Source organism: Martes martes (genome assembly GCF_963455335.1).
Source record: "Martes martes genome assembly, chromosome: 13".
NCBI classification, from domain to species: domain Eukaryota; kingdom Metazoa; phylum Chordata; class Mammalia; order Carnivora; family Mustelidae; genus Martes; species Martes martes.
In genome coordinates this window covers 48,737,589-48,753,578 of record NC_137901.1, presented here as the reverse complement: position 1 = coordinate 48,753,578, position 15,990 = coordinate 48,737,589, and the positions used below count along the sequence as shown (strand labels likewise).

Genomic DNA, 15,990 nt, shown 5'->3' with positions numbered 1-15,990 from the left:
GCAGAGCAGGGAGCAGGACATGGGGCTCTGTCCCAAGATCCTGGGTTAATAACCTGAGCCAAAGGCAGATGCTTTGGCTTAACCATCTGAGTCACCCAGGTACCCATTACTGTAGCTTTATAATAAACATTCAACTCAGGTCCTCCAACTTTTTCCTTCTTTTTCAAAGTTGTTTGACTATTCTAAGTCTTTCTCCTTTCCGTATGAATTTTAGAATCATTTTTAAGAATGTGAAGGGTTCTGAGACCAAAGTGCTTGAGAATTGCTGCCCTTCTGTATGACCACTGGTAAATTCTCTAACTCCTATGTCCCTCCTTTCACATTTTATTTTTTTAAAGATTTATTTGTCAGAGAGTGAGAGAGAGGAAGGTAGGCAAAGGGAGAAGCAGGCTCCCTGCTGAGCAAGGAGCCTAGTACAGGACCTGGTCTTAGGACTCTGGGATCATGACCTGAGCCAAAGGCAGATGCTTAACTGACTGAGCCACCCAGGCATCCCTCCTTTCTCATTTTAAAAAGGAGGGAGCGGAATAATTACCTCCATTAGGTTGTTGTAAAGATTAAATGAGTTAATTCATGGAAAGTGCTAAACATAGTATTTGGTCCATTTTAAATGCTGTACAGATATTTGATAACGTGTTTGAATGAGTAGCTCATGTGACTTCAGACCCTGATTTATCTCCTCTTCCATTTCTTGGCTCAGTTCCTTGGTGGTGTTCTTTGCTCTGTTGTCTGTTCTCTTACTATTTCATGTTGGTTGCCAGCAGCTCCAGTGCTACATTGAGTGGAAAAGGGATTACTGTTTCCTCAGTATGTCAATCAGAAGTCCCGTTCTTCAGTTTTATTGATCGAATTGACCTTATTTGTCATCCCTGAACTAATCACATAGATGAGGTAGCTGTCTGATTGGTCTCAGCCTTCTTTGGCTCCCCTGTAAAACTAGAGTGGGTCAGTCCTCAGACTATACCTGAGAAAACTGGAGTGAAGAGGGGAGTGGATGTTAGGACTGCAATTCATAAATGCCTACCATGTCTATATGGGCCACTCTTTCCAGAAGGGTATTTTTATATAATACACACAGATATGCACACACGTGTACACACATATTTGGTGTTGAGAATTGATAACAGATTCCTAAGGGGAAAATCATGACTCTTCATTTGATTTCAGTTAATAATGGGACTTGGTACCCAGGGGGCGGAGAAGAAGAGTGCAGCATCTATTGCCTGTTTTTTGGCTGCCAATGGTGCTGACCTTAGCATTCGAAATAAGAAGGGTCAATCGCCACTTGATCTCTGTCCTGATCCAAGTCTCTGCAAAGCACTGGCAAAGTGTCATAAGGAAAAAGTCAGGTTTGTATCATTTATTATCATAAAACTTACTATTCTCTCTCTATATAAAGTACCATGTGGTTTCATAATGGAGGACTTAAATATTTGAAAATGTCTTTGTCTTTGTTCATCATCTTTGTGTTGACCCTTTCTTCCTTAAAAATTTTCCTGCAAGACACTATGTCTCTTATTGCGTGTTGTATTCTCTATGTTACTGAATATGACACTTTATGCTTAGGAAGTGCTAAGAAACTTTCCTAAATCTGTCTGATCTACCAGTACTCCTGCATGTTCAAGAAATTTATCTATAAGAAAAATTTTTACTAGTGAAATTGCTGTGACTGTTAGATATATTTAAAATTTTAGTAGACTTTTTTTTTTTTTTAAAGATTTTATTTATTTATTTGACAGAGACACAGTGAGAGAGGGAATGTAAGCAGGGGGAGTGGAAGAGGGAAGAGCAGGCTTCCTGCTGAGCAGAGGCCCTGATGTGGGGCTCAGGGTCCTGGGATCATGATCTAAGCCAAAGGCAACCACTTAATGACTGAGCCTCCCAGGCACCCCTTTAATAGACTTTTTTAGGAGAGGCAGTTTACATGTTCAACAGTAAGGTGTATCTCACACAAACTTAGTAATAATTCTAGCACCCTGCATAGTGCCTGACAGGCACCAAGTATCACTGAAGGACTGAATAAATTTGAAAGAATGAGCACATGAAGGAACCAATTCCTGATGGAGCAGTCTCCAAAAATGATTTCACACTTGTCTTCTTTTCTAAAAGTAAAATATGTCGTTGATTTTAATTATTATTTATAATACAACTGATTTTCTTATGAGATATTGTAGACATACAAAAAGGTATATTTCATTACCTTGTTTATCCAAATGGTGCTGTGCAATTATTATTGCCCTTTATATCTGGTTCTTGTCATTGAACATTTTAGTAGTTGTCCCTTGATTTTTGTGTTCTCTTGCCTCTTTTATAATTTGGGTGTAGTGATAAATAACTTTTTGTTGGAATCAATACCTTAGAACTTTGTTAATGGGGAAATTAATGTGTGTGTATATATATATATATATGTACATATATGTATATATATATGAAAGGTATATACATTCCTGTAAGTGAATATCCTTAAGGAATGTAAACTTCTATTACAAAATGATGGTGTGCATCTAAAATCATAGAAGGCACCATAATTACTGCAGTAATAACCTTAACACTGGTGTCTGAGATGAAAGGGCTTGGTATGTGTGTGTGTGTGTTCACGAGTTTCTGAAGATTGTGGTAGAAACAGAGTATCCCCTCTCTATAGCTGTACTTGGTCATTTTATGTATTTCTTTGTCTTGTATTTATAGATTTATAGATGAGTTCTGTCTTTACATAGTACAATTTTATGCTCCTAAGGATACATTTAAAGAAATGTCAAAACAGCAGCTGCAGTGACACATTTTCCACAGTGCCCTGTCGGTTATGGACTCTGCTGGAGGCTTCATTCTGTCTGTAGTTAGGATAACTAATGTGGGCTCTAGCTAGAATTTTTGTTTTATTCCTTTGTTCATCTCTGCTGGTTCTATATAAATGAAACAGAGTCTGAGTGAAACTGTGTTCATGTTAAATTTTTTGTAAGTAGTGTTTTTGATTTCTTTGTTAGAAGAAGATATACCCATTTCTGTTGGGTGAGCTATTTATTCAGTTTGAAATGTAAGTAGTACTAGAAGTATGTAAAGATGCAGAGATATATATAAATGGAAAAATATATAGTGTTTCTTAAACAGATGTTACAGCTTGATTTTCTTAACATAACTAAAGCTGTGTTATACAAATGATGCTCTCGATGTTTTTAAAAGCATTTTAATTAAGTAATATAAATATTCTGATAGGATTGATTATAAATATTTTCTTTTGTTAGTGGTCAAGTGGGTTCTCGAAGTCCTTCTATGATTAGTAATGATTCTGAAACCTTAGAAGAATGCATGGTGTGCTCAGATATGAAGAGAGATACTCTTTTTGGGCCATGTGGACATATTGCTACCTGTTCTTTATGTTCTCCACGAGTCAAGAAATGCCTCATCTGTAAAGAACAAGTTCAGTCCAGGACAAAGGTAATGTATTTTTAATACAGTATTTTATCATTTTATGAAGTTCTTTCAGACTATAAATAATGATAAGTAAGATTATATGATGCCATATGTCTGTTAAATTTCAGTCTAAGAGTGATTTAAATATAAGAATATATAATTTATTTATCAAGAGAATAATTTTGAGTTTCCTTCTTTAAACTATAGAAGTTAAAAATAAAATCTACTATATTGCTTCCAAAGTCTCTTATAACCTAGAGATATATTGGGTTCCATTTTTTATTGTAGTTACATGTATTTTATACTTTTTTTGAGTACATGGACTCTCATATTCATCTTTATAAAAGACCACTTGATTTTTTTTTTTTTATAGAATGTCATACATTCTGGATTTGTTTGTTTTAGCATAGTGTCGTTTACTTTGTCTCTTTATCCTCTATGTTTCCTGTAAACTCTAAGTTAGATCTAATGGCTTGATTAGAGTCCGCTTAAACATTTTGGGCAAGAAATTCTCATAGATGATGCTACTCACTTCGTATTGTGTCCCACCAAGAAGCAGATAAAGTCTGATCATCTTGCTGTTAGTGAAGGCCAAATTCTGTATCCACTCTGAACTTTTTATCTTGTCTGACTCTTTGCTTTTTGAGAAGTATTATTCTTTTCTTGGTTTCTGATTCCATCCTTTTCCTGTATAACTTAGTGCTTTATCATAACTGTACCATCTTCTCCATTTTGGCTGTACTAAAATAATTGATTTTCCTTTTTAGTTTTTCCATATGTGTATGTAAAGTGGGATTTAAGTTTTTTACAAATGATTTTTCTTAAGATGAGTAGCTTAAACCGAAAGATATGTTTGGTTTTCTTTGGTTTCATTTGTGAAATTTATACTCTTTTTTTCATTCCCTTCTTATTATTCTCATTTTTCCCTGATGTTTCTTAAGCTGTTCATTTACCTTCATTAATTAGAAAGGAACTGCACTAATTCTTATAATAAATTAGCTGGCAGTGACTTAAAAGGCGTTATCTTGCCAGTGATTTGTACACTTTCATAGGGAACCTTAAGACTAGAAGACTGTTCCTTCTAAGCAACAGTTTGGGAATGAATCTGAAAGAATTTAAGCCATTTTCTTATTTTTAGATTGATCTGTATATTCTGCTGTTACGCTTGAAACTTTTTGTGTTAGATTAAACCCTATTTCAGCAAATCTTTATTGAGCCCTTGTTTTGTAGTGAAGACAGAGGTATACATAATTCCCTACTAAAAAATTGTAACCTACTGAGACTTAGATTAAGCTACTCTGCCCTATAAGGTGGAGTAGGTGCTTTAAGAGAGATATAAGTGAGTTTAGAGCCCCAGGTTGCCTGCTGGAAACCCCAGTTCTAGGATTCACAGTTGAAAAAATTGAAGCTCAGAGACATTCACTCAGAATATCAGACATAGATCTCTTGATTTTTAAATCCTTGTTCTTTCTGCTGTGTGGTGATAGACACAATTAACAACTGTCTACAGAGGGAAGATTGATGGAACAGGGAGGTAGAAAGGGAGGAATATGCTGTCATTCTGTTTTAGACCACTTTTCAGTTCCAAGAATTAGTAGACTGTCAGTTTGACTTTCAGATTAAGAAATTTTCAAACCTGTAGAAAAGTACAAAAAGTAATATACCCACCAGATAGATTTGCCAGGTTAGCTGCAGAGCCTTTGAATATAAAGAAATAGTGACCCCAAGTGGTTAAAGGATAATGAACATCTTCATTAAAGATACAACAAATTATTTAAACTAGTATTTAGAGGAAGGGGGAATAAACAAGCTTTGTCTCTTTAGCAATTAAAGAAATGTAAATAAAAAATTATGAATTACCATTAACCATTCCTATCAAATTAGCATAAGTAAAATTTTACAAATGCTAGCCAGGAAAGTGGAAAATGAACACTCTCTTAAACACTGCTGGTGGTGGAATAAATGGGTTCATGATTTTGAGAGACCATCCTGACAATATTTATGAGCCTTTACAGTAAAGTACTCTTATTTGGTCATTCTTTTCCTGGGAATATAACCTGAGGAAAAAATCCAAAGGGGAAAAAGTTAAGGCTACAAAGATTTTTAATACATAAAATATATATATACACATATTATATATATTAGGGGATTTGGTAAGTAAATGATTATTTAATCAATTTGCTAGATTATTTTAAACTTGAACAATTCAGATGTATAAACAATTGCTTTGGAAATCTTTTAAGAAATAGCACATCACTGTATAGAGAGAAGAAAAGAATTATCATGCTTTGGACACTGATGTTGTATTAGGTTTTGAACTAAACACTCCATACATAATACCTGATTAACCGTTTACTACCCTGTGAAGAAAGGTTGTTCTTTATCATTCAGATAAAAAGAGCTGTGGCTCAACAATGTTAGATATATTTGTTATTAGTGGAGCTATAGTTTGAATCTAGGAATATAAAGGATCTAGGAATACAAAATCAACCCACCATGTCTTACTTCTTTCCCCTGTTACTCAGCTATGGAAATTCTACATACAGAGCAAGGTATAAATTGGGAGAGTCCGTGGAGAGCATGTGTACGCTATTTGATTAGTTAGGTGAGATTATAGGTGACTGATGGTCATCACTTTTGGACAGTATTATGAAGTGGCACAGATATAGGTAAATGTGAACGTGTATCAGAAGAGGGGAGAACAGATGAAAGATGAATGCAAAGCAAGGGCAGTGGGATGGGTGGGGGTGAGAAAAGCCAAGAGCCAGGTTAAGAAGTAGCTATGCACTCAAAACTCTGAAGAAGTGGAGATGAAGTAAAATTGAGGGAAATTATGAATAGGTTGTGGAAGACTTGTGGCTTTAGAGATTAGGGAGAAAGAACAGCCCAAAGCCAAGCACTCCCACCAGTGTGGGGGAGCTAACCAAGTCCGGGGAAAGTTCCTCCTATGTGAACAAACAGAAATTCCACATGGGTTCTGGCCGTCTGCTAATCTGACTGGGTTTTTATTAATATTAGAAACCTAGCTTATCTTATATTTATTTTTATACTTCTTTATTTGTTTTTTGAATTTTTCTGTCAAATTAGCTTTTGGGAAAAAAAAGTCTTGGTCTTTCTTACCATAGAGGAAATGTAGTTTTCTTTATCATTCTTTGGGACAGGTAGGGAGACTAATATGGAAATAGAACCTGTGAAGGGTCAGGGTATATAAGGGTAAAAAAAAGAGTAACCAAAAGAATAGAGGACCAAGGAGGAGTACATGTTAAGTTTCCTGTGCTGAGAGTGTTGCCGTATAGAGGAAATACACTTGGATACAAAAGGAACTGTTAGAGTTAGGAGATTTATCTATAGATGTTCACACTTGTGCTGTAATCACTTTTTTGTAGATTGAAGAATGTGTGGTATGCTCTGACAAGAAAGCAGCTGTTCTTTTTCAGCCTTGCGGACACATGTGTGCTTGTGAGAGTAAGTAGCCTATACAAAACTTACTCAGTATAAAAATAGAAAATAAAACAAATTATAGCTTGGAGTGTTTTGTTTTGTTTTGTTTTAATAACCCATGAACAAAAACACTGGTGGCCTCCATAGTACCTTCCATCTCTTCCTCTGTACTATGTATAATGTCACCTGTGTCCTTCCTTGCTCCTGAGTGTTAGCAAAGACAGAATAAGCTATCTTCTACTAACTCACCTTTTGATTCATTTGTATCAGCACAAAATGATCTCCTCACACACAATAGAAATTTATTTCCAAAAATGAATTTTGAAACATTTAGTCTAGCCCTGCTCACAATTAAAATTAGCACATCCTCATTTGTCTTCACCTTGATATTGCCCTCCTGCATACTTTCCCCACTACTGAGAACCACCACAGCAACCATTTGGCGCTATAATGTCTGGCCTTCTTAATCTTTCTTAATCTTTATGTCAGAAGAGGTTATAGGACTTTTGGGGAGAATATATTAAAGTACAAGTGATACTTTAAAATATCTCTTAAACATATTCTCTCAAAGGCCTTTGCTTTTTTTTTCTTTTTTTTAATATTAACATATAATGTATTATTTGCCCCAGGGGTACAGGTCTGTGAATCATCAGGCTTACATATTCCACAGGGCTCACCACAGACATACCCTCCCCAGTGTCCATCACCCAGCCACCCTCTCCCTACCTCTGCACCCCAGCACCCCTCAGTTTGTTGCATGAGATTAAGAGTCTCTTAAGGTTTGTCTCCCTCCCCATCCCATCTTGTTTCATTTTTTCATTCCCTACCCCCAGGATCCCCTCTCCCTGCCTCTCAAATTCCTCATATCAGAGAGATCATATGATAATTGTCTTTCTCTTATTGACTTATTTTGCTCAGCATAAACCCTCTGTTCCAACCATGTCTTTGCAAATGGCAAGATTTCATTTCTTTTGATGGCTGCATAGTATTCCATTGTGTATATATACCACATCTTCTTTATCCATTTATCTGTTGTTGGACATCTAGGTTCTCTCCATAGTTTAGCTATTGTGGACATTGCTGCTATAAACATTCGGGTGCACGTTCCCATTCAGATCACTACATTTGTGTCTTTGGGGTAAATACCCAGTAGTGTGATTGCTGGGCTGTGGGGTAGCTCTATTTTCAACTTTTTGAGGAACCTCCATGCTGTTTTCCAGAGTGGCTGCATCAGCTTGCATTCCCACCAACAGTGTAGGAGGGTTCCCCTTTCTCCACATCCTCGCCTTTGCTGTTTATACTTCCCCTTGTTCTTTACATATTCATGTACTGTTCAACATTCTCCTCTTCCTTTTGTTTTCATTTATCAATGAAGGATTTTAAGCAAGTTTAACAACTTATACCTTACTTAAATGGGCTCAATGTAAAGCATGGTATTTCCTATTTTAAAATGGTTCAAGGGACGCCCAGGTGGCTCAGTTGGTTAAGTGTCTGCCTTCATTCAGCTCAGGTCATGATCTCAGGTCCTGGGATCGAGCTCCCAGTGGAGCTCCATGTTGGGCTCTCTGCTCAGTGGGGAGTCTGCTTCTCCCTTGCCCTCTGTCGCTCCCTCCAGCTTCCCGCTCGTGTGCTCACTCTCTCATAAATAAAATCTTAAAGAAGTTCAGTCAGTAGGTACTGATTTTCAATATAATATCTAAGTAATACACAAATTGTATGATAGATTAATCTCATTGGCATAGATTTGCTTTAAGCCTTGGTGATTTTTTTCATTCTGATAGGAGCTCATCAGCTAAAGAAAGGATTGAGGTTTCCTCCTGTAACATTCTCCTCACATAATTGTTTTTGTTTTCCAAAGACTAGTATAATAGCTATTATCAACTGTAGGAGGACTTGTGGATTTCTATCTTAAGTAAAAAGAGCTCAGGTTACTTAAGTTTTCGTAGTCTAGGGGCTAGCAAACTTTTTCTTTAAAGGGTCACATAATAAATATTTTTGACTCTGTGGGCCATGTGTTCTGTAGTAACTACTTAAAACTCTTTCTTATTACTCAGCTGTGCCATTATAGTGCAAAGACAACCATAGATGATAGATATGTCAATGAATAGGTGGGACTGCTTTTCATTAATACTTTATTTACAATAACAGGTACCTGGGGGCACCTGGGGGGCTTAGTCTGTTAAGCATCTGTCTCTTGATCTCAGCTCAGGTCTTGATCTCAGGACTGTGAATTCAAGCCCCTGTGCCTAGGGCTACACATTGGATGTGGAGCCTACTTTAAAAAAAAAAGAAGTCTGAGTAAAAACAGGCACCTTGTTGGGTTTGGCCTGGAGGCTGTAGTTAGCCACCCCCCCCCCCCCCCCCCCCGTCCTGGACCTAAGTGAGACCAACAGAGACTTGAAAGCTGGTTATTATGAGTAGTTGGTAATACAAATTTTCAGCCCTTGCTGCAGTACTTTCTCCAGGAGTTTCCCAAAGTTTTTACATTGTCTTTTCATTCATATGTAACAAGAGTAGCAGCTAACTTTTATTAAGCTCTCACCTTGTACCAGACATTTTTTTTTTTTAAGAAAGAGAGAACGCGTGCGCGTAAGCACCAAGGGAGGGGCAGAGGGAGAGGGAGAATTTTAAGCAGTTTGTCTCCACATCTAGCATGGAGCTGGACATGGGGCTTTATTTCATGACCCTGAGATCATTACCTGAGTCGAAATCAAGAGTCGTACCCCTAACCCACTGAGCCACCCAGGTGCTTCAGATATTTTAATCTCTTTTAGAGTGTTTCCTCATTTATTTTCACAACACTAAGAAGTAGGTTGTTTTCTCCATTGTATAGACACATAGTTAAACATTTATTTGCTAAGGAAGATGAAATTGAGGTGGAAAATGCCTGTCTTTCGAGGACTGTATAGTGAAGCACTTAGTCCATTACCTACATCCCAGGAATGTGAAGCAGAGTATTGGAACCTTGAAGAGGACAAAATAGTGCCTTGACAGGCCAGAAGGAGGAAAAAATGTATCTGTTTTGGAGGGAAGGAAGAAAGATTTTATATAAGCAATATAACAACCTAACATAATAGTTAAAAGAATTTGAGATAATTGTGGTTATATATTATGCAGTGAGCCACTTAAATTAGTTCTTTAAATTTTTAAGAAAAAGATTTGCCCTCAGATTTAAGACAAATCCCAAATGAGATTTCTATTAGCATTAGCTCCTACCTAGTAGTGCATTATGCGTAAACCAGCATCAGACCCATCTCTCTTTAGGCCTTGACATGAGATTGGCCTTGATTACCTTTCTCTGTCCACTGGCATAAGCGTCATTGGGAGTATGTCCCCCATTTTGCCCACGTCTGTGGTTTTGTGCTTTGTTAAAGTTTAGTGCCTGATCATAAATTATCCCTGGATACCTGTCACAGTTGTCATTTATTTTCCGTGTTTTTGAAATGAAAAAGACACTTGGTGCATAGACTAAGGATATGGCGTATACTTTCATAGTAAATGCTAATAGGAAAGGATATATTGAACTGTATGTTATTTTGTAAATAATTAAAAACTAGATGTAGATGGGCGCCTGGGTGGCTCAGTGGGTTAAGCCTCTGCCTTCAGCTCAGGTCATGATCCCAAGGTCCTGGGATTGAGTCCCACATTGGGCTCTCTGCTCAGCAGGGAGCCTGCTTCCCCCGCCCCCTGCCCCACCTCCACCCCTCAACCCCTGTCTGTTTCTCTGCCTACTTGGGATCTCTCTGCCAAATAAATAAATAAAAATCTTAAAAAAACAAAAAAAAAAAAACAAAAACAACAACAACAACAAAAAACTAGATGTAGAATTAATCCACAGCCTGTAATTGTGCTTAGGCATTTCTTCTTTGGGATGGTAGAGCATTCCTCTGTTATATAAATATTAGAAAGTCCATTATGATACATATCTGATGTTTTCTTGACCACTACATTGAAAAAGTGGTTACTAAACAATTTCCTTATTAGATTACATCAGTTTACTAGAAAGAGAGGGAAGAGAATTCTTCAACATAGTTTATGTGAGCAACCGTATACTTAATTCTATATTAGTTAAAACTTAGAAATATCTTTCTCCTTTGTTCTCAAGCCTTAAGATCTTGAAATATTTTTTATTTAAAAAAACAAACAGAAAAATCCCTTTTCAAGTTTGTCTAATGTGTTAGAAAATGTCATTATTTTCATAACAGTGGCCTCTCTCTTCTAGAGGCTGCCTATAGAGAATATACATTCATAGGTTGATAACATTTTAAGAAGGTAGAATCGTGTATTCATAGAAGTCATTTGATGTTTATCTCAGTGTGAGATTTCAGTTATAAAACTGAGAAGGGCAGCCCTCGTTTGCATTGTCTCTTGTAAGAAGTATCCTATTGTTCTTCCGCAGACTGTGCTAGTCTGATGAAGAAGTGTGTGCAGTGTCGGGCAGTAGTTGAACGAAGAGTGCCTTTCATTATGTGTTGTGGAGGGAAAAGTTCGGAAGATGCCTCTGATGACATCTGTAAGTGTATTTTCTTGAGCTTTTTCTTTGTTTTCTTGATGGGACTTTCATGAAGATCTCGTCTCATGTGTAGTACACTATTGCCTTGTAAAGCATAGGGAACGTGACCCGAATCTACAGAGGAACAGGTGGGGTTTGCTCTTGTTACAGGAAACTTGAAATTTTATTTTTCTAGCTTACACTATGATAGAACTTAAAGCATTTGTGTTTTGAGAAACTTCCGTGTAGGATATAAAGAAAATTGTTGTATTCTTGCTTAAAGAAAATGTGCTCTTTTTAAGATTAAATTTAGTGTATCTTGGCGGAATAGCGTATTACAAATTATTTTTTCAGTTACACAAGTATTAATGCCTCATTCCTTTGTGTAGCAGGTTTTACCTAGTGCATGTCCATATTTTATAGAGTAGTATTTATTTGGGACAGAGTAACTGTAGATATCCTGAAATGTAACTCAGTGAAGAAGTGGAAAAATAAAAAGTAAGTTATTTACTTTTCAATCTTCTTAATACTATAGCTGTATAAAAATATTTTTCATCTCTGCACTAGATATGAACTTGGATGGTATCTTTGATTTTTTGTTCTGTGTGCACATGAGGAAGAACATTAGCATAACCACTTTTGCCCAGGGCTTTCTGTCTTTATCAGCAGTAGAGTAGAATAAAAATCCCAGGGACAAATTAACTAGAGTTAAGAGTGAAAATCTGGAGAGTAGTTAAAATCGAAATAAAAAATTTCCCACCATTTACCAGACTCACTGATCACAGCTTTTCTTTCATGGAGTTCCTCATCTCGGAACAGTAGCAAGGAGGATTGGGAAGGGGGAAGAAGCCTAGGTTTTTGTGTGTTCTCGTAAACATCTTCTAAGAGACTTTATAATTTTTGCTGCCAAAACTGGCTAAAAAGTGCTGTGCTGTCTACATTCGTCAGTTCATACAATGCAGGAGCAGAGAAAAGAAACATAAAATGTATTTGTGAGCTTGCCAAAGGAAGCAGGTAGTACCTTGGAAAACCCAGAAATCTTTGTGTAGATTGTTGTCTAGCTGAGTTAAATATAATTAGAAAATAATGTGCAAACCTGTTTCTTTCAGAAGACTATAAATGAAGGAGGATAATATGAATGTCACTACTGTATCTGTTGTCCATGAATGAGAGAAAATTTTAAAGAGGACTTTAATAATAGTCTTGTGTTTTTAATAAAGCAGTAATAATTTTAGAAATAAAAAATTATTGCTATGTCAAAACAGTCATACATTAAAATGTTTTATTTATATTATAGCAAGTGGAAATATTCCAGTGTTACAAAAGGACAAAGATAATACCAATGTCAATGCAGATGTGCAAAAGTTGCAGCAGCAGTTACAGGACATTAAAGAGCAGGTAATAATGATTTTTCTTCTTGGTAAATGATGATTCTAAGAATGGCACTCAATATTTTTCTATAAAACTACTAGTGTCTTATGTAGTAATCATGGTTTATATTAGGGTATCAATTGTGGTATTTGAATATTTTCAAAAGGTAATATGATTCAAAAATTTAATCAGGTACTTTCCAAAATAAGAAACGCATGGATGACCAATAAATGTGAAAAATGCTCAGTCAGATTAGTCATCAAGAAATGAAAGTTGGGGTGCCTGGCTGGCTCTGTCAGTAGAGCATGTACTCTTTTTTTTTTTTTTTTTAAGATTTTATTTATTTGACAGACAGAGATCACAAGTAGGCAGAGAGGCAGGCAGAGAGAGAGGAGGGAAAGCAGGCTCCCTGCTGAGCAGAGAGCCCAATGTGGGGCTTGACCCCAGGACCCTGGGATCATCACCCAAGCCGAAGCAGAGGCTTTAACCCACTGAGCCACCCAGGTGCCCCGAGCATATACTTTTGATCTTAGGGTCATGAGTTTGGGCCCCGCTTTGGGCATAGATCTTACGTTAAAAAAAAGAAGAAGAAGAAATGAAAATTAAAACTACAGTTAGGTGTCTTTTCTCACCTGCCTGACTGCATGGAAAACTCAGTTTAAAAATTGTCAGTACAAAGTGTTAGAATATGTAGCAGCTGCAACTCACATACTGCTGTTGGGAATATAAATTAGTAAAAACACTTTGGAAAAGTTTGTCATTATAATCATATAACTAAGCAGGATATTGTTTGGGGACACAAACTTGGAAACAATTGTACAGATGGTGTTTAAAACCAAGGGTAGTGGTTTTCTTGGCTAGGATGGCGGGAAGGGAGCACAAGGGACATTTCTTTATAGAGGGATAGATAAAGTGCTGATTACATACATCTGATCAGTTTGTGAACTTTTATCAAACTGTACATTTATGATTTGTGCACATTTCTGTGTAGATGTGATACTTAGGTAGAAAGTAGTATACACACACACACACACACATACATATATTTTCTCTCTCTTTCTCTCACACACACGCACACCATAAAGAAAAGCAAAGGAAAGAAAAATGCAATATTTAGAATAGTTGGTTATCAGTGAGGGGTAGATGGAAAGCATTTGGGAGGATGTATGGAGTAGTTTCAAAAGATAGGGTAGCATTCCATCCTTTAAACTTGTTCTTCATATCTTATACATGCCAACAGAAGTACTCTTTTATCTACTCAGTATTTAATAGCAGCAACAGTAAAATAAAGAAGTTAGTTAAAACTTGTTACATATATAATAGGTAAGAAAGTCTGTCTGCCACCTGCCCCAGCCTTATCATTTGACCCAGCAATTAAATCAGATCCAAAGGATTGAGAAGCAGAAGGTGTTATTTCTTTAGTTGGGGTATCACATCAGTGTTACCGTGCAGGTGTTAATAATCACTTTCGTCTTTTCTACTGAATATAAGAAAGTAACATAGTCACTCAATAGGATAACTAATGACCCTTGTGATAGAGTAATATGGTAGCTACAATAATTTAGAATGAAGCATACATATATATACACTAGGAATTTAAACACCCATGTGAAAAGATGAAAACTCTGACTAAGCTAGTTTTTCTTTTGAAATCTTACACCTAGTAATACTTACTGTATAGTGAATTCAAGATAAACATGGATTTACCAGTTCTTATGTAGGAACATAAAAATAGGAACATATTTTGCTCATTCTAATATAAAATAGAACATTTCAGAAATCTTGAAGCTCCTCAGAATCTCATTTCCTTTCCCGTGAGACACTTACAGAAAGGTAAAACTGATTTATGAATACATCTTCTGTGAAAAGCATTTCGTCTCCTACTGGTGAATTAAAATTGTTCTTAAAATGAATAATGGCACTTTTTGAGCCCTATTACATATCCTTAAAAATTCAGCTCTAACTTTACCCAGGTTTAGCTCTCCAAAGAAGTTCTTTCTCCCTTAAATAATCTTCATGACCATATTGTGTCACTAAAAACAATTATAGGAAATTCATTTTCTGAGGATTGATGAAATTTCTTGCAGGGACCCCTTCAGGGTTACCAAGACAAGGCAGCTGAATAACCCTTTTTAAATTTTAAATCTCCAGTCTTTCTATTACCCCAGTGTAATATCATGTGGTATTAAGCATATATTAATCTCAAAGTAACTTAACCTAGGCTGTGGGCAGATGTGTTTACTTTTGGAAATAAGAGTTATTAATTAACTGCATATAACTCATGAAAATTTAAGGGAAAGGAACTATTTTAATGGTACTAAAAGACTGGTTTGGCTTTTTAAAATTAAAAAATACAATTTTCTACAACTTTATTTCTCAAACTTTAAGTTAGATAAATGTGAAAATTTACTTTAGAAGACTGTGGTTAACAATTTAGATTACAATTCCTTCCCCCACCCACCACAATGCTCCCTGGTATTGTTGAAGTTGGTTAACTATATTTTATATAGGCTTTAGGCTTGGTTTATTGATTTAGACATTCTTTTTTAGTTATTTCATTTCTGTGTTATTTGGGAAAAGATGTAATTCAGAATGAAGTATTGTGGTATATTAAGGTAAAATATATTTTTATAACTATAAAGTATGAAATATGTTATTGTGAATCAATATCTTTCCTAGAGTGTTTTCACAGAAGTACACCTAACATACTTCTAAATTTTCCTGAGTTCCTGAAGTTACATTTATTAATATGTAACTAAGGCTAATTGTTCTTAACCTAAGGGGGTTCTACATTAATAGTAATCCAGGGAAGCATGTTTCAGAGCAAGAGCTCTGGGCCCCAGAACCCCGTTCACACCGTGGAAAGTGTTTAGCCCCACCAAAGCCTCAATTTCCTCGTTTTTAAAGTGGGAGTGATAATAGGGCTGAGATTGTATCATAGTGTGTGGCATGTGTTTTTAGGGACATCTCTTCACTGCTCCCCTTCTCCAGTAGGCTTGATATATTGTCATATTTTCATACAAGAACAGCATAGTACCCCAGAGTTGGGGAATTAGACTAAATATGGCTATTTTTGTCCATTTCCTATTGGATTTTGGCATTTGCATTTTTTAAAAGATTTTATTTATTTATTTGAGAGAGAATGAGAGAGCACGAGAAGGGGGAGGGTTAGAGGGAGTAGCAGACTCCCCACCGAGCGGGGACCCTGATGTGGGACCCGATCCCAGGACTCCAGGATCGTGACCTGAGCCAAAGGTAGTCGATTCACCAACTGA

At 36.4% G+C, this 15,990-nt stretch overlaps 1 protein-coding gene across 1 annotated transcript in view; it reads left to right on the top strand.

Moving 5' to 3' along the window:
• The window catches only part of MIB1 (MIB E3 ubiquitin protein ligase 1), a gene marked incomplete at its 5' end in the record, with an annotated part of 124,463 nt that overhangs the window by 107,686 nt on the left and 787 nt on the right, over positions 1-15,990 (top strand). Inside the window, 5 exons of the mRNA XM_080822247.1 lie at positions 1,168-1,349; positions 3,243-3,435; positions 6,798-6,876; positions 11,252-11,365; positions 12,642-12,742. Coding sequence (XP_080678373.1) covers positions 1,168-1,349; positions 3,243-3,435; positions 6,798-6,876; positions 11,252-11,365; positions 12,642-12,742 — 669 coding nt within the window. The remainder of the gene's footprint in view (positions 1-1,167; positions 1,350-3,242; positions 3,436-6,797; positions 6,877-11,251; positions 11,366-12,641; positions 12,743-15,990) is intronic.